The sequence below is a fragment of the Anopheles coluzzii genome, chromosome 3, assembly GCF_943734685.1.
Source record: "Anopheles coluzzii chromosome 3, AcolN3, whole genome shotgun sequence".
NCBI lineage: Eukaryota > Metazoa > Arthropoda > Insecta > Diptera > Culicidae > Anopheles > Anopheles coluzzii.
Genome location: NC_064671.1, coordinates 43029312 through 43046945, shown reverse-complemented (window position 1 = coordinate 43046945; position 17634 = coordinate 43029312). Strand labels below are relative to the sequence as shown.

Sequence of the window (17634 nt, the reverse complement as noted above, 5' to 3'; positions counted from 1 at the left end):
TGAAGTCTTCGCATTTATGCATATAACCGATCACACCTTGCCGTAACGCGTTGTCATTCAAAGTGGCAGGTTCGTCACCGCCGCGCCAAAAGAGCATTAAATCCCTTATCTATCTGGCACTAATAGCTAGGAGAAAAAATATTAATTGTTCAAAATTTTCTAAATCGATGTGTTATTTGAGGAGTAAAAACTCATTCAAATCCAATAAAAATAATTTAAAACATTTTTTTTTATTTGACTTTACTAAAAATGAAACTATAAAACTAAAAAACATTAGGTGTAATACGTTTCCCCTTTGGTTTCTAGTATGTGTTCAGTTTCAAGGAATGAAGAAAACAAATATGGCTTTGTGGTCTATTCAATGAACTTGCTGACTGCTATACAAAGTTCGAAAGGATTCGATTCCGAATCAGATCAATCACCCCTAGAAAGGACTAAAATCTCGGGAGGCTATATAGACCATGACCACTTCCAAGTCATTAAGCCAAAGAGAGAATGAAAAATATACGTTCACGTTTGCAAGTCAACATTATTATGGTATATCTTCATTTTCATTCGAATATTTTGTTACTTTTAAGTTCTGAACATACGGACAAAATAATGGGCGTGCTTGGCGTCCTGTGAGAAGTAAAATTTAACATCTTCTTTGTGCAGGAAACAAAAAAGAATCAACTTTATTACCGTTGTATGAGTGATTGCTTTCACCATGAAAATAGCATCATCTGAAGTAAATTAACAAAAATCATTAATATCTCAAATTAGTTCCATGCCATTCTGTAACCGTCCATTCAAATAAAATCGATTTGAAATTGTTGACATTTTGTCGTATCTATGCACCTTGATGATTTTGTACGATTTTGACAGTTGTTGCTGCGCTTCCGGAACAACATTGTGTTTGTGTGAGTGAGCGCGGTTCCCTACAGTCGGCAATCGAGGCTTTGAAGTCGGAACTTTTCAAACATCAAATTCTTTCCCAATTTCGTTTCAAGGAAGAAGGACGTGTATCAGTCTACTTCTAATGGCAATTGCTGAACTCAGGTGCCGAAGTGTTTGCTGGAAATCTGTGAATAGGTGACACTGGCATTTTAAGTATGGACGAGCCTGTTGATTCCAAAACTGTGGATCCTTCGAGCGTGGATCGGTTTCCCAAGCAAAAGGCTTTCAATCTGGGTGACGTTGTGACCGATGCGGCCAAAATTCTCACCGAGGAGGAAAGGACCAAATTGGAGGAGCAGAACAAACGCCTTGTGACGCCATTCCAAGCGCTGAAATTAGAGCAAGAGGCCCGCAAGCATTGGGATTTGTTCTACAAGCGAAATGAAAACCGGTTCTTCAAAGATCGCCACTGGACGACGCGTGAGTTTAGCGAGCTGCTGGCGGGTGAAGATCCGGCAGCCGCTGCTAGCTCCTCGCCACTGGCCAAGCCGGACAACGTGGAAAGGATAAGCGTTGAGAAAAAGCTGCTAGAAATTGGGTGCGGTGTTGGGAATTTAATATTTCCTCTAATCGAAGACGGGCATCGTGACTACTTCATCTATGCGTGTGATCTGTCACCACGTGCCGTGGAGCTGGTGCGGAAACATAACCTGTACGATGAGCGGTACATGAAAGCGTTCGCCTGCGACATCACGACGGAGGAAGTGTTCCAGGCGCTACCCGAGGCCAGCCTGGACATAGTTACGCTGATCTTCGTACTGTCCGCTATACATCCGGAAAAGTTCCAATCGACGGTGGCCAACATTTACCGGCTGTTGAAGCCGGGAGGGGTTGTGCTGTTCCGCGATTACGGCCTGTACGATATGGCTCAGTTACGGTTCAAGCCAGGGCATAAGATAGCGGAAAATTTCTACATGCGACAGGACGGTACGAGAAGCTACTACTTTGCCGAGGAGGAAGTATCGAAATTGTTCTGCCAGACCGGCTTTACGGTGATGGTGAACAGCTACATTCATCGGCGCACGGTAAACCCAAAGGAAAATATCGATGTGCCAAGAATATTTGTCCAGGGGAAGTTTCTAAAACCGGAGCAAACATAAGGAAAAATCATTCACGAAGGTAGGTTTGCGTTCATTGAAATATCATATACGCTTTTCTTTCGAATGATGAATGTTCTTACCAATTGTTTCAAGAATGTGATGATTGAGATATTGAACGGCCAACTGAAGAATTCAATGACGATGCTAAATACTAAAATGCTGACTTAGTTAGTTCTCTGAATCTAATCATAATATTTCCATTATTTTACTTTTCAGAAATTTCTTTCGAAGCCCCCAAAGTGCTCGTTCTCACACTCACTTTCAGTGATCCTCATCATTTGAAGAGGTATGTTCTGTGTAAATTAACACATTAGATTCGCTGTTCTTTTGAATGATGAATGTTCTGCACAAATATTTCAAGAATTTAATGATTGAGTAAAAAGAACGGCCAACTGAAGCATTAGCTTCTAGTAAACGATAATGAATGGTTTTTGTGACGAGTCTAATCAAGTTTTTCCATTAATTTACATTACAGGAACTGTTTTCTGGTGGAATGGATGTCTCCGACTTTTAGAACGTACACGCTATAATAATCCAAAGGTGAGGAAATAATCAAAATGCCATACAATTTATATAAATATTGCTTTACATGATGTTAAAATGTATCAGAAGAATAATGATCGATAATCACATTATTACGTTATAACCAAAAGGATGCTGAAACAATAGCAGCATTGAAAAAATAGATTGTTTGTACCAAGGATGCAATTGTTGACGTTTTTGTATCGTTTTTATTTACAGATTTTGACTGGAAGTTGCTGTAATATAAAATACTTACCGGTATCTTAAAGAAGGTATGTATTTTTTAATTATATATTAATGCAAAATTGATAGTTTTTACTTGATGACGCATAGTTCAGTTGATCTAACTGTGATAACACATGAACAACGCATTCAATGCGATGAAACTGGTCTTTCGCTCCTATCTGATAGCAATTAATTTTTTTTGCACTTTTAAATTGTTGTCAACATCATCATGTGTTGTAAAAGTTTGTAATGTAACGTTTTCTTTCAATTTCAGGTGCATGATATTCTTTGTAGCTTAACTAGGCTCAAAGTCAGTGAAACTTTCTTCATCGCACATTGGGTCATCCACCAGACTTCCATCCAGGACCGTGGAATATGGAATGGTAAGTTTCGCTATTTTGATTCATCTCTATTTTCAATATCATCGTGAATATTTCTTTTTTTTATTGATGACGCATAGTTCAGTTGATCAAACTGTGATAACACATGAACAACGCATTTAATGCGATGAAACTGGTCTTTCGCTCCTATCTGATAAAAGAATAATACCTCACGATCGAATCTTCCAAACATTTGCCATTGTTTATTGAAGTGGAATTTTTCTTCTTTTCCAGGAATAACTGTTGCAAGTTCTGGCCTTCCGACAAACGGTGTGATCTTCAACGGCATTGGTCTTTGTTTATTCCAATTTGTATATTTTTACCACCAGTGAAAATCAGAAAATAAAACAGATATTATTCAATTCTGTATAATCTGCTCGTGTGCCGTCGAATTTATTGTTTATACGAAAGAAAGTTTGTAATGCATATGTGAGAAACAGATACACGAAATGGACTTATTTATAAATATGGTAAAATATCGCTAAGATGTGTGGTTGAATTTCACTTGCACGTGAGAAACTTTCGGAAGGATGCGACGGTACCGCCGGCCACCTGGAACGCTATCGCGCCAGTGATGCAGACCATCGTGTACGAAATGAGCAGCGTGACGGCGTACAGGCCGCTCGCGTTCAGCAGCGTCATGCAGGAAACGAACAGATGGCTTGCCACCACGTAGCCGATGTGATAGTAATTCTTCACATCGCAAGCATTGAAGAAGATGACGCTCCAGAAGGTGTGCAGCAGGATCATGGCGAGCGATTGGGCGGCACTGATCAGCATGAAGATGTCCGAGGCCGCCTTCAGCCCCACCGTTGCCGGTCCGACCGAGTCCGCCAGAATGTTGACCAGGGAAAATGCTCCACTGATGATGCCAAAGCCCAACCCGGAAGCGTACGAAAGAATGTGTCGATAGTCCGCAATGCGCACGATGTCCGTCACCTCCTGCAGGCCACTTTCCGTCTTGCGGAGTACCTTGTACATCAGGTAGCGGAATCCTTCCTGAAAGAGGCAACCACAAAGCGAAAAGATCGTTAGCGATGACTCACGAAAGAGGTGTAGTGTGAAGGTTGTTTGGCGATACGTGGGAAGGTGTATGGACGTTTACAAACCTGAATGAAAACGGAGCATATCAACCCGAAGGTAACCTTTGAGGTGACGGGATGGAATGCTAACCAAACGGTTGACGAAAGTAGCAACGATACCAGCCAAAAGAACGATGCAGCAATCAGGATGATAATGCGGATCGGATCGTGCGCTATCGTGAGGGCAAACATAGCGACCGGTGGCCCGAACGCTAGAAAGCTGCAGCCGAAAAATTCCACCACCGTCATGTTCCTAGCTAAATTATATCACTTCTCGCTTCTCCAAATTATGCCACACTGCCGCGTGCCTCACGTGCACCAAGTTTTGGGCGGAAAACAATGTTTTTTAGTTGATTGTTTCAGTGGAGTTGATCGCAAAAATGGGCAGCGAAACGTAAACAAACGAACGGTACTTGGCTTGTGTCAAATCGGTCCCCTCCCCCTTCTCCATTCCGTTCCGAGCTGTCAGTCCTTGCAAGAGGGTTGTTTTTTCGCAGAACTGTCAAAGTACAACAAAAGAATGGGTTGACGTATTTTGAAACAAGTTAGGACTTGTAAAACGCAATAAGCTTTTGTTGGTGGTAAACAACAAGAATTACCGCTCTGCTGGCGTGGAAACGATTGACCCTATCTCCGTCTTTGCAGGATCGAACGTGGTGCACCCGTGTGCGTGCGGGCGTGCGAGGTTACGATGAAGGCGAACGAGGTGTGGAACGCCGTTATGAAGGGCGACATGGAGAAGCTGCGCCAGCTGACCCATGCCAAGGCACCGCGGCCAGACTTTGGCAAGCGGTTCGACAACCATCACTGGAACATACTGCACCACGCCGTCGTCAGCCGCAATCTGGACTGCGTCAAGCTGGTGGTGGACCACTTCCATCCCGCCACCAACGTGCAGTGCTACGAAGGGCTCACCCCGCTGGCGCGCGCCTGCGAGCAGTCCGTGTCGGCCGACATCGTGAGCTACCTGTTGCGTCTGGACCGCAGCGTGGTCAACACGGGGGACACGGAGAGCATCACGCCGCTCCACTACGCCGTGTCGAACGATCGGCTGGATCTGGTCGAGCTGCTGATAGCGCACGGTGCCGATGTCAACCTGAACGACTACGCGGACGAAACCGCCCTCCATACGGCCGCGTTCGACACGGGCAATATTGAAATTTTAATCTATTTGCTATTTATCGCCAAAGCCAAGTGGCAGTTCCTGAACGCGGCCGACGATGCCGATTTTAACGTGATCGATATATTTAGCGCTCGGGGGCCCTGTTCCGCGCGCAACAAGGTCGCGTGCTTCAAAATCCTGTACAACCTGGAACACCCGAACCACATGTACCGCCAGCGGTACGATGTGAACGACATACTTAAGCCCGCACTGCTTAGCTATCGCTCCCAGTCCTCCCTGATCCCGTATTTCATCGAAACGGAACTGAAGTGGGAAAAGCAGGAACGTGTTCGCTCTTTGTACGAAAGACTGATTCCCGACTACGAGCTGTTGGCGCTGCTGGTGCTGTGCGAGTGTGGCCCGGTCACGGCGGAACGGGCCGAGCTCGAATATACCTGGCCGCTGGTTTGCTGCGTGCCGCTGCTGACCGCCGATTTGGTACGCTTGTTAACATTTTTCATCCAGGGCGACGAGCAGCGGCCCGCCGACGAGGTGAGCCAGCTGTTGGAAGATTTTGTAGCATTTAGCAACGCATCGTTGAAAACCCTGAAACAAACCGTACGCAACATTATGCCGGCGGTCGTGATGGAAATTCACGCGCTGGACAACGTCAAGATTAACGCGCTGCTGTACGAGCAGTACCAGCGTGCCATCGATTATCTGGCCCTGCTGAACGGCACCGAGCTGGATGCACTCGTTAAACATTTACTCACCGAAGTTGTACGCACAAAGATGGACATGATTTTTCCATGTCTGAAGTATTGTTCTTATGGATTTTTGGCGCGCCGCATCAACGATGCCATACCGAAGAATCCACTATACCAGTGGCTGCTGTACCGGTTTGGCACGTGGCGGGCGATCTACAGTATTATGGGCAGGCCCCAGTTTGAGCTGTTTACGCTGAAACGCTTCGCCCGGGACACCGTGCGAGAGGTTGTGTGGAGAAACATGAACCGGTTGGCGCCGGACAAGGTGCAGATTATGAATGGGCGGCTCCAGTCGCTCGATCTTCCCACTGAGATGAAACTTTATCTTATATATCGCGACAATTCCTCGAAAATGCTGTTTGTTTAGAGGGAAAATTGTCAATTTTTAACGGGGGTTGGGCAGAGACGCGCCAAGGGGAAATGGGAGAGCATATGAAATAATTATCACTGCATGTAATTCACGGTACCGTGTATATGTATGTTTGGCTGTGTATGTGTTAACGCTTGTTGGTAGACAACGGGCATTACATAAATGGGATAGTTCCCATGATCATTCACGATCAATAAAGTTATACTAAACTGCAAACGTAGAACAACGTGGCGTTGTTTTTTTCCCCCTTAACTCCGTATAGATGTCAGCACAGTAGATCCCTTCGAAAACGATGGATCGATCATAAGGAAACTACGACGGATAGCCTATCACACGAGCTTAATATCTCATATATCTAGGAACTTATGACGGGATTCTCTCTGTGTAGGAACTAGATTTGAAACTATCCCAATCCCGGAAACGATCCTGTCCCGAACACAGATCCTGATCCTTTAAAATGTTCAAAGGTTTATACTGAACCTGTCCCTAAATCGATTCGTTGCACGTCTTGGGCTCAGCACTGGTTTTGATCTTGTTCCTGTCCGCTGATCCTAATGGAATCACTCCAGCACATCGACGGTTCCACTCCCATTCCGACTAGGGTGATTATAGTACCGGTTCCAAAGAAATGGAATTGCCAGCTCCGCCTGGGATCGGCTGGAATCGTTGAACCCGCCCGGAATCATCGGAATCTTGCTGAATGTGCGAAGCGTGCAATCTAGTGATGGGAAAAAATAAGTTTTTGTCGGAATCGATCGATAGCTCCTATTTTTGCGATGTTAGGAATCGACTCCGGAATTCGAATCGGCTCCGAAATTGGTTCCCGAATCGGAATCGGCTCCGGAATTTTAATCTGCTCCAGAATTGGTTCCAGAATCGGCTTCGGATTCACCTCCGGAATCGGTTCCGGAATCAAGCCCGGAATCGGCTCCGGAATCTACTCCGGAATCAGTTCCGGAATAAGTTTCGGAAGCGACACCGGAAACGGAATCGATTACAACAATGGAATCGGCTCCGGAATTGATTTTGAACACGGAATCGGGTAGGTCCGATTTCGAGCTCCCACCGCTAGTGCAGTCAAAAATTTGCGAAGAAAACGAAAAATTAATGAAATGTTTCTGCACCCATTCACCAATACCGGCAACGACCTTACCATAATATCAATGTATCCACCCATTCCGCTCCGTTCCTTTTTCAAATTAACCTAGTTCCGCTCTTTTCTTTAATTTACATGTTCAAAATTAAAAATTAAAAATTCAGTTCTAATTCAAATATCCAAACAACATCGCACAAACCTGACCCAAGAATATGTAATAAGCCTTCCTGTTGCCTAGCAACCGTTACCATGTTATTGTTGCAAACACAAACCTGACTGTTCCAGAACGACAACAGACATTACAAAGGGCTATAGAATAGGTAAACAACTCCCGGTAATCTTGTTCTAATAGTGCGATCAATCAAAATGAGTGAATCAGTGGGACTGAAATCACCGAAAAAAAGACGTGCCAGGCATCGCTATCGTCGTCGTTCATCTGGCAAGCCGACCGTTGGCACCAAAACTCACCAGTCGAAACCAGCTTCACCACCGCCAGTAGCAGCTGCAGATGCGTCTGTACGAGCGGAGCGAGATCATAAGCCTAGAAAGGCAAAAGTAGATCCCAGATTTCTGCAAGAAGAGCGCGAGGTAATAGCATCGCTGGAGCGCTTAAAAGTAACGTCCGACGTGGATGGTGCAAATTCAAAACCATCGCTGCACGAGATCGACAGAGCCATTCTCTTTTTTACCGATGTACTACCGGATGAGGAATTCTTCGACGCGGAAGACACAGAACCCGAAGCTGCTCTTCCGATCGGTACAGATGAGGTTCCGCAGAAAACACCTTCCCCGCGGTCATCGTCCTCTAATGAAGCGGATACTCCCACACACCTTGCGTCGTCGTACTTCCAAGCCGAAGATGGAACACCGGTGGTTGTACCCTGGAAACTACAAAAGTATACCTTTTGCGATGAGGATCTGATGTACTATCGACCCGCTGCCACGCTACCCGAATCCCGAGCCACCCTTGAGCAGGTGTGTGTTATCGACCCGAATGTCGAATCTTCGGACATGGAAGATGACCGTGCTCGCCGCATCGAAAAGCCACCGGTTAGTGTGGCGAACAAGAACCGAATGATGAACCGTTTGCTGGAAGAGGAGCAGGAAGAGTGGTTCGATGCGAGCGGGGAGCTTGTGGATTTCCGGTGCTACATCGAAAGTCAAACACGGGTGCGGGGGTTCTGCAGCAAAACGTTTGTGCCGTTCTTCGTTGAACCCATGCCGCTCGCCAAGACGCTGGAGCGTTTACCGATGGAACGTACGGTCAAGATCCTGATCGGTAGGGTACGGTTCGATGCACATCCCTCGCTGGAGGAAGTGGTACGACTGCGGCTGCGAATAGTGGAGCTGTACAAACAGTACTACCGGATCAGGAAGCTTAACAGAAAGGAAGCTTTGCAGGCAAAGCTGGACGAGCTGCGAGATGGTAGTGGAGATGCGGGAGAGGAATTACAAGAACCGGAAGAACCAATCGATTCCTACGAGAAGAAAATGTCCCGCCGAGAGTATAGAAATCTTTTGTATCAAGAGATTCGTACGGAGCGCCATTTGGCCCAACAGATACTGGAGCTTTGGGAGGAGCTGAAAGCAAAGCACCAGGACGGATGTGGGCTGAAGATGTCTGTCAACAGCCAGGACACGGATGAGGACCGTGATGGTAGCGATTGGCAGGAACGATATGAGCTGGAACTGCGTGAAACGCTGGAAGAAGAGCAGGAGCTATACCAGCGCGACAAGCAGGAGTATAAAGCCTACCTACGCGATCTGGCCCTCGAACATCGCACAGACATCAACGAATCAGTACCTTCGATGCAAAAGCCTAAAAAACCGGATGTTAGCAAGATAAAGAAAGAGTTTCGGGTGCTGTTTGATGAGACATTCCGCGCTCCAGGTGAACCATTGGTGGACATTGTATTGCGGCGCGATCAGGAACGGAGATCAGACCCATCCGGGGTTCCTTCCGGTCGAGATCTTTTGTTTAAAATGAAGCTCTTCATTGACAACAATCACGTGGCATCGACCAGGGCACGCCATTTTGAGACCGAAGATCGCACGATGATCGACTTTAACACGTCCTTTTCTATCAAACTAACGACCAAGATCCCGGAGACGATTGCCCTGCATCTGTACGAAAAGAATCGAATGATGATGAAAAGCAAACGAGCGGAACTTTTTCTACCTCTGCCCAGCTCGGATGAGCTTTACGAGGATATGGATTTTGTGGACTATCAGTTCTCCTCTGGCAAACCGTACCAGGCGCAGACATACACTAACGGTACGGTTGAGTTGAGGATCGGATGGATGGAGCCCTCGGATGGGAGCTTTCCCAGTCCCAGCCAGCGTCGCACGGTGCCGAAACGGGTCGTCGTGCCAAGGGAACTGTTGCGCCGATGGATCGACGATCGGGCATTGGATAGTGAAAACGAACCGAACGCCGGCACTGATGCAGCATTGTTGCGAGCACTGAACGAAACTGAGCCCACCACTTCCCAGGAGCGTGACCGGCGCCGTTCGAAAGATTCCACCCAAGCTGCGGACGAGTCCGATGAGACAGAGTTTCTCTTCAACGAGGATCTGCTTGCCTTTTGCAGCGAGGAAACGATCGAGCAAAACGAACGGCTCAACATGCTGAGCAAACGGTTCCAGTGTAGTTTAAAGTATCGGGACGCTAAATTTATCCCGCAAACCGAGCGAGAGTTAGCGGTCGACGGCATTGAGGAGCAGTCGATGAAAATTATCGACGAAACGCTCGGTACGGATCCGATCGATTTGCAGCGGCACCGGGGTAAGCGCCACCTGCAGAAGGTGTACGACACGATCAGCAATCACTGCCGGGTGCTGAACCAGGACAAGGTGAACAATGCCAATTTGCTGGTCGGCGGCGATCAGGTGCCATCGTTCGGTTCGCTCAGCTTGGCATTTTTGGAGATATTTGGTCCGAGACGGCCGCTGAAACCGTCGCGCCGATCGCCGAACAGCCGAGCATCGGTACGGGTGAGCGACGTGACGCGGTTCAAGATTATTGTCACGATCGTGCGTGCGTTCGGTATACCGATGCGCATGGAGGACTATCAGACGGGTGCGGTTGGTAGAAGGAACAGTAACATGTCCTCGTCGAACGGACGATTCTGTAAGTGTTGGAGGTTTTTTGAAGAGTTCCTTCATCGCTTTAAACTTCTTTACGTTTCTTCTTGTAGCTTTCCGAACGTCGAACGTACGGCCGTACATAGCAGTGTCGTTGAAGGATCGCATTTTCCGCACCTCGACAGCTGATGGAACGGCGCCAACGTGGAACGAACAGCTGGAAGTACCGCTGGACTGTAGTACTGATCAAATACGGAAACATCTGCACATTGACCTGTACGATGAGTACATGGAAGATCTGCTCGAGGATGATCGTACCAGACCGACTGAGGTTTACCAGCGTATCTCGAGCCGATGGTTGGGCCAGCTTCGTATCCCAATCAGTACGATCTATCTGAATCAACGGGTGTGTAGAAATATTCTGTTTTTAAAGTTGGTTGGTTCATAAGACCCTTTCTTTCGTCCATAGCTGGAAGGAACGTTTGAGATAAAGACACCACCGATTCTGTTCGGCTACGATCGGCAGATGCAAGACCACCCAACGACGGAGCTCGTAGATAACTATGGAAATCCAATTGGGCTACTCGGTGGCGGTGTAGGAACTGGCGTGAGTGGTCTGCCAGACATGCGGGAACTAACACACGTGACACTGTTCATCAGTCTGGTGCCACTGATCGAACGACCGAGTCTCGATACGGGCGGTTTGGAGTGTGTAGAGCTGGAGCGTATCAAAACACGCATCTACCTGTGGTATGAAGAGTACCGGCATGAGTTTCCTTCCCGTGCAGTGGTCCCACCGATGGTCACACTGCTCGGTGGAAAGCGTATCTGTGCCACAAGGCTGCTCGGCCCATTGCCGATACCGTTTCCGATTGATGAGCTGGCGGAAACCATGATCCGCCGGTACGTTTCGCTTATTCCAGTGCACTACAGCGTAGATCCGTGCTCACAGTTGAGCGGTGTATGGCTTACCAATAAGGTAATGTAAACTATTTACGAGACACAAGATGTGTTTGTATAAATAACCCACTTTCATGCCGACCCAACAGGAAATCCTTACCATGATGTGTGGCTCGCCGAAAGATCTCGGTGTCCTGCTGGCCTGTTTCTATCTTCAGCTGGGCTACGAGGTGTGGCTCATCTTCGGCAATAGCGTGCTGATGGGCGATACTACCTTTGTGCTGCTTCTGGATGGAGGTGAATTCTTCGTCGTCGATCCGTGCAGTGGCAAGCGGTACAGCTCGACCGACACGTACTGTCCGCTGAATCGGATATATCTGATTGTGGGTCCGGACAATGTGTGGGGCAACATTCAGAAGGAAAACCGTGTCTTTCTCACGCAGCTCGATGTGCGCAAGTCGGGCTACTGGCGTGCGTTGTTCAATCGTTTCCACGAGCCACCGGTTGGGTGTGTGCAGGAGGCTTCCTTTCCGTTTCGCGAGGCACTACCCGCCAAAGAGCTGCAGCGTGCCATCGAACGGAAGCTCATGCGCAAGATTGCCTCGTGGCGTACGCAGAGGAAAACGGTTTGGAATCGGTAAGCGCATCATCGGTCCAAGGGTTGTGGTGTGGAAATGCAATTGTTGTACAGTGCTTAACGGGTGCTTATTTTCATTTCAGCTTCATAAGCGATCATCTACGCAGCACGTTGATCAGCTTGGAGCGGGACACGTGCTTGCAGGCGAACACGGAACGGCACGCGGAAGCGTTTAGCCAGATGTTCATATCGTACAAGGTGAATGGGTTTCCCATCAACCTGCCCTACAACAACCTCTCCACCATTGTGGCCCACGTGAAGGGTACCGGCATACACTTAAACTCAGAAGCTGCCGTAGAGTTTGCACTGGGCGTACACATCAAGGACTATCCGTGCAATGTGTACTCGGTTTGGATTTTCCTGATGTCACTTGTGCCAAGGGCTTAAGGTAGGCTTTATATGCTGTATACTAGTGCTAAAATCATTTACTTTTGCAAGTAGAATATACGCGCGGGAGTGCCAATGTGTTGGTGCAATATATTGAGAAAGGTTGTTGTATAGCTGTGACTCGCTCACGCACACACACACAGCAGTCGGAACAGTCTGACAAATATCACATGACTCGTGACTCGTCATCAAAAGGGAAAATTTAGCGTTAGATACCCGTGTGGAAACAAAAACACAAATCATTTACTTTGGGAATGATGAATTGTCTATTTTTCTCGTTTATACAATGATTTTGGGTTGCTTTTTCTCTCCGCTCTTCGTTCGATACGTTCTAAAACAAAAACAAAGTATTGGAATCATCTCTTTTGGGACAAGTGGGACAAATTCTCTTCATATAGCTCCCGCTTCCTTTCTATCTTTGATTGATTTCTTTTTCTTGTTGAGACGTAGTGTACAACAATCAAACTAAACCATCGTATGGAGCTGAGTATGATCTCTATGGATGGATGGGAAAGAGGGTAATGTTTTAAGTGATTTGTTTCTCTGTTAAACATTCTATGCGATCCGATGAACTGATTCGTCATCCTTTCCCCATCTTTTCAATCGATTTAACGATCACACAGGGTGGTGAAGAGTAAAATCGTACTCGTACACGGTTGGAAATGCTTTCGTTGCTTGAAATGAATACAAAGTGTGGACGTTGCATGCTTTCAAACGGTGATCGAGAAAAATGGACGAAGAGAAACTCACCGTGCTGGTTAAGGTGAGCAGATTGAATGATCGGATTATCAAAACGTTCTGAGTAGAAAGAAGCATTGTGTCCTTTCGATAAAACTTAATGCAAATTGGGTGAAGAGGGTTTTCGATTTTCGTTTTTGTCTGCCAAGGGGAAAACCAATATCACCAATATTTGTTCGTAGTTCGACATCGTTTCGCTCCTTCTTCAGGTAAAATCAACCAATCAACCCAAAACAACCATGCTCTATCGTTTTCCCTCTATTACTTGTTGCTGTATGGTGTTTTTCTGTTCCAAATTTGATAACAACTGTGATGTCGCATAAACAGTTCGCTTAATCAGTTAATATATGCTGCCTCTTCTACACACATCGTCCTTTTGTTACGTACGCTACATCAAGATGATTTCTTCTCATATATTTAGGTTGTGCTTTGGCTGTGAAGCTAATTCGAGTTTTTGGGGTTTTTGTCCTTATGTGTGTCTGTGTGTCTGTCTTGTTGTTTTGCCTGGGAAATTGGGTTCTTTTCGTTTCCTTTTTTGAAGTGCAATGAGTGTGGTGTGTGGTTTCCTTTTCGTTTTGAGCCAGTACAGATCGAAACAGTTCTATTATCTTCTGCTTGTTTTTTTGTTTTGTTGTTGCAAATTCGACACCCTCTGCTGCGTACTGCAGAGCGTTTGCATTTGCTTACAGTTTCGGTCGGTATAGTCATTATAGTTTTGCGTTTTTCGGTGCTAGAATTTATAGGGAACTATATTGTCTATACATTAGGCACTTCACCCTATATAAATTTGATTGAAAAACCGTTTGTTTTTTTTTTTTGTTGTTTTTACTTCCTGTTCACTTTTACACATACATCTCTTTCTGTACGTGTTGCCCATTGCTCTATGCTCTGCTGTATCGATTCGCTAATTGTGCTCGATCGTTACGCTTAACTGTGTCTTTACTACGTTGTTGTTAGTAGTAGCATCATCATTCTTTTCCTTCCCATTTCAGTATCAGTACAGTTTTAAAAATCCACCGTTAGCCAGGATTTCCACCGATACGAGTGACGATTTCCTGCGTTTACGCGTACGCGTTCTCAAATTGCTTATAAGAATTTGCTCGATTAAAGTTTGTTTGTTTACTGCGGTACGCAGTGTGCGGCACGCTGCACGTACAGCGGCACACGAGGAGTTGCAAACATTCCGTACCATGATTATGTGAAGGGGGTTTGGATGGATGGTTTGGCGGCAAGGGTTAAAAACGGAGTGTTTCGTTTTTGTATATATTATGTTTATTAAGTTATTAAGACTGTATGGCATGTAAGGAAATGATAGTAACAGATCATGCAAATAAACTATCAAACACAAATCAATCAAACAGCCATAAATCAAATGCTCTTTTCAGATTGGAATGTTGAGAGTGCTTGAATCAAAACATGACATGTTACCTTTTCTTCCAATTTTCATCAACAATTGGACTCTATGCTTCGGTTAGTGACTTTCATTCTTTATGGCTTTGTTCATCTTGTACCGCTGTACGCATTCTTCTTTCTCCCCTCCCCTCCTTTTTTTTAATTGTCTTTACCAACTGCTTGTAGTACGTTCTGTGTGTTTGTGTGTTATGTTTGCTGCTATTTACAACACCAATGTTGTAGGATTGAGAGTTTCTGTTTCTGTATCGTTTAATTGTTTATAGTTCGCTTTTATCTGTAATGCACTCTCTGTCGTTTAACAAATCTATCTACAGTATTGTTGTTTTTGCGTGTGTATGCATTGTTTAAATTATTTTTAAATCTTTTTTTCTTTTTTGTTATTAGATTATCATCATTGCCCATTTCATTTCTGTTTCGATAAATGACGGTACGTGTGTGTGTGTGTGTTTGTTCTTTTTTTGTGTGCTTTGTTTTGTTGTTGTTGTTGTTGTTTATTATTCCTACGATTATTTGCTTGTACACTACACTTCCAATGGCAATTCTTGTGTTCCTATTTTTTTGTTTCTCAAATATATTTTCTTTCATTTGCATATCGTTGCACTCACGGTGCACGCACAAGGTTTGTTGTAAAGTTATTTTACCTTATTTTTGTTTCTCTCTATCTCTTTCTGTCTTTTTTCTTGTTCTTTGCATTCAGTAATACTTTTAATCACATTTTTCGAAACGAAACTTTATCGTTTACCCTGTAAAATATTTCCTATGGCCGATCGGATTGGATTGCTAGTGGCATTTATGAAATGAAAATGTTTGAAAACTCATCTATTAACAACCTAGCGTTACATATGGCTACTATCGTTACTGATATCATGGGGTTTATTTTTCTTTTTGTTTATTCGCTCTCGCTCTCTCTTTCTCTTTCTCTCTCTCTCTCTCTCTCTCTCTCTCTGTTGTGGTTTACGTTTGTTTATCACTCCTTTGCGTATCCGGGACGCTTATGTCACTTGAAAACTGACATTCGGCCCCCTTATAAAGGCATAACTGTGCCTGTCCGTCTAGTTAAAGTTTAAAAAAAATCAAAACCAAAAACGAACAACCGCACGGTACCCTACACGACCCAAAATTACGTCCACCGATGTATTTTTTTTTAGTTGCTGTTTCATTTTTTCTGTTGTCTGCTGATCTCTATCCAAAACGTTCAGCTATCTGTTACTAATCGTGTTACTAAAAAATCTACTAATAATGCTCTGCTAGTTGACTGAATTTTCCATTTTCCTAAATGACGAGCACGGGGGCTCGTAGCTTCCTTTTGTTCTACCGTTTCCAATGCTTTGTTCTACCTGTGCCAATACACATTTCCATATGAATGTTCTCTCTATCCTCTCTCTCTTTCTCTCTCTGTTTTAGGCCTCACAGACCGACGCTACAATTTATCAGTTTAGTACACTAAACACTAACGAACGCGAGGTGGCCGCTTCGTTAGCAAAATTCTTTGGCAGTATTTCATTAGTTTTCCACACCATCCCCTTTATCTTCCATCCGTGATGGGGGTTTCGTCGATCGCAACGTGGGTGTGTGTGTGTTTTCTTTTGCGACCAGTTTTGCGATCTACTGAAAATGCCTCAAACTTGGCTTGCTCCGGAATTGATCGCCGGAAATTGCGCCTACAAATCTGTGTACATGTATGTGTGTGTGTGTGTACGTGTGTGTTTGTCTACGTCTTAACGTCATCGTTTGCGTCCTAAATTTTTGTTCTCGCAAAACTATCTAACAACTAAACTATGTACAAATCTCACGACCTCACGTGTTTGCAACGAGCCTGAGAACTGGGACAGCGTTAGCTTTTATCGCGCGAACTGAAATGCTTCTGGGTTAAATGCTTCGTTTAGTGGGCAGCGGCTTTCGACTGGGAGGAACGACTAACAAAGGACGTTCCTTTGACAGAAGGAAACTCGAACGCAGAACAGCTGCAACAGTACTCCAAACAACTCAGATACACTAAAACATAAATGCAAAACTTATCGCTACACCGTTTGCTGTTTGGCTTGTGCGTTGTTACTATTAAGAATAAAAACTACCCATTTACCTCCCAAATGTACAACAAACTGGTAATGTTAAAAACAAAACCGCCCCGAATAACCTTAATCTACTTTCGGGCACAATTTCCACGCGGGAGTGAACGGAACAGGGACGATCGTGTGTGCTTGCGAGTTGTATACCTTTTTTGCAACGGAGCTACACGTATTTATCACTATCAACATCTAGAACACCTGATTTCCTGAGAATTGTAACGAATTCAAACTAAAACGACATTAAAACACACGGGACACACGGGAGAGGGCAAATGAAACTTATCTAAACTTTGCAAAGTTACAATGAAAACAGGCCCGTCGAGTTTGCCCACGCGAATGTAATGGTTAATGTGTGCGCCTATATCCTTGCTGGCGTGTTTTAAGGGCATTTGCCTGCAGTGGTTTTAACGGTGCCATGTGAACAGCGTGTGTGTTGGTGTGTGTGTATGTGTGCGTGTGTGTGTGCGCTACTTATAACAGTGTCGTAGTCGCTGTTATACGCGTACACTAAATGCCGGGGGGAGAAGAAGGGGGTCAATGGGCGGTTTTTGGAACCGAAATCCTTGTGATATATATTATTAGTATATATGCGATGCGTCACGATGTCCATCTTTCATCGGGGTTATGTGGATTATTGTCGATTATATGTGGTTTCTTCTGCTTGATCATTCTTCGCTTACGTTTTAGATACAGCAATGGTTGTATCCTACCGGCTACCGGGCTAAGTAAATACACAAAATTGGATAATGAAACAAACCAAAAGGCGCTAAACGATAATACAACACAAAAAAACACCGATATAGGATAGTAGGATAGGAAACACAGA

The 17634-nt window shown here is 45.1% G+C and overlaps 4 protein-coding genes and 2 non-coding genes across 6 annotated transcripts; 5 read left to right on the top strand and 1 right to left on the bottom strand.

Moving 5' to 3' along the window:
• Positions 1 to 931: 931 nt before the first annotated feature.
• LOC120955355 (tRNA N(3)-methylcytidine methyltransferase METTL6) lies at positions 932 to 3535 on the top strand. The gene is made up of 6 exons (XM_040376181.2): positions 932 to 2055; positions 2253 to 2322; positions 2512 to 2576; positions 2778 to 2830; positions 3058 to 3166; positions 3398 to 3535. The coding sequence occupies exon 1, from the start codon at positions 1092 to 1094 to the stop codon at positions 2034 to 2036; it is 945 nt and encodes a 314-aa protein (XP_040232115.2). The 5' UTR covers positions 932 to 1091; the 3' UTR covers positions 2037 to 2055; positions 2253 to 2322; positions 2512 to 2576; positions 2778 to 2830; positions 3058 to 3166; positions 3398 to 3535.
• LOC120960260 (small nucleolar RNA snR60/Z15/Z230/Z193/J17) lies at positions 2869 to 2974 on the top strand. The gene has a single exon (XR_005752315.2). It is a non-coding gene; the product is annotated as a small nucleolar RNA snR60/Z15/Z230/Z193/J17 (small nucleolar RNA).
• LOC120960258 (small nucleolar RNA snR60/Z15/Z230/Z193/J17) lies at positions 3221 to 3326 on the top strand. Its single transcript, XR_005752314.2, has one exon. It is a non-coding gene; the product is annotated as a small nucleolar RNA snR60/Z15/Z230/Z193/J17 (small nucleolar RNA).
• LOC120955356 (gamma-secretase subunit Aph-1) lies at positions 3518 to 4645 on the bottom strand. Its single transcript, XM_040376182.2, has 2 exons — positions 4273 to 4645; positions 3518 to 4162 (listed from the first exon to the last, which is right to left on the bottom strand). Exons 1-2 carry the CDS (start codon positions 4492 to 4494, stop codon positions 3665 to 3667), a joined length of 720 nt encoding a protein of 239 aa, XP_040232116.1. The 5' UTR covers positions 4495 to 4645; the 3' UTR covers positions 3518 to 3664.
• An 84-nt stretch (positions 4646 to 4729) lies between these two features.
• On the top strand, positions 4730 to 6710 carry LOC125907529 (uncharacterized). Its single transcript, XM_049610333.1, has 2 exons — positions 4730 to 4826; positions 4891 to 6710. The coding sequence occupies exon 2, from the start codon at positions 4937 to 4939 to the stop codon at positions 6479 to 6481; it is 1545 nt and encodes a 514-aa protein (XP_049466290.1). The 5' UTR covers positions 4730 to 4826; positions 4891 to 4936; the 3' UTR covers positions 6482 to 6710.
• A 1042-nt stretch (positions 6711 to 7752) lies between these two features.
• Positions 7753 to 17592, top strand: LOC120955354 (coiled-coil and C2 domain-containing protein 2A). The gene is made up of 5 exons (XM_040376180.2): positions 7753 to 10710; positions 10778 to 11070; positions 11134 to 11643; positions 11714 to 12201; positions 12285 to 17592. Exons 1-5 carry the CDS (start codon positions 7947 to 7949, stop codon positions 12586 to 12588), a joined length of 4359 nt encoding a protein of 1452 aa, XP_040232114.2. The 5' UTR covers positions 7753 to 7946; the 3' UTR covers positions 12589 to 17592.
• Positions 17593 to 17634: the final 42 nt, after the last annotated feature.

Bases quoted from the DNA above. Each gene is read 5' to 3' on its own strand.
- LOC125907529 (XM_049610333.1), top strand. From the start codon at position 4,937: ATGAAGGCGAACGAGGTGTGGAACGCCGTTATGAAGGGCGACATGGAG.
- LOC120955355 (XM_040376181.2), top strand. From the start codon at position 1,092: ATGGACGAGCCTGTTGATTCCAAAACTGTGGATCCTTCGAGCGTGGAT.
- LOC120955356 (XM_040376182.2), bottom strand. From the start codon at position 4,494: ATGACGGTGGTGGAATTTTTCGGCTGCAGCTTTCTAGCGTTCGGGCCA. The intron at 4,163-4,272 runs GTTTGTAAACGT...TGCCTCTTTCAG, and splicing joins TATGCTCCGTTTTCATTCAG to GAAGGATTCCGCTACCTGAT.
- LOC120955354 (XM_040376180.2), top strand. From the start codon at position 7,947: ATGAGTGAATCAGTGGGACTGAAATCACCGAAAAAAAGACGTGCCAGG. The intron at 11,644-11,713 runs GTAATGTAAACT...CCGACCCAACAG, and splicing joins GTGTATGGCTTACCAATAAG to GAAATCCTTACCATGATGTG. The intron at 12,202-12,284 runs GTAAGCGCATCA...TTTTCATTTCAG, and splicing joins AGGAAAACGGTTTGGAATCG to CTTCATAAGCGATCATCTAC.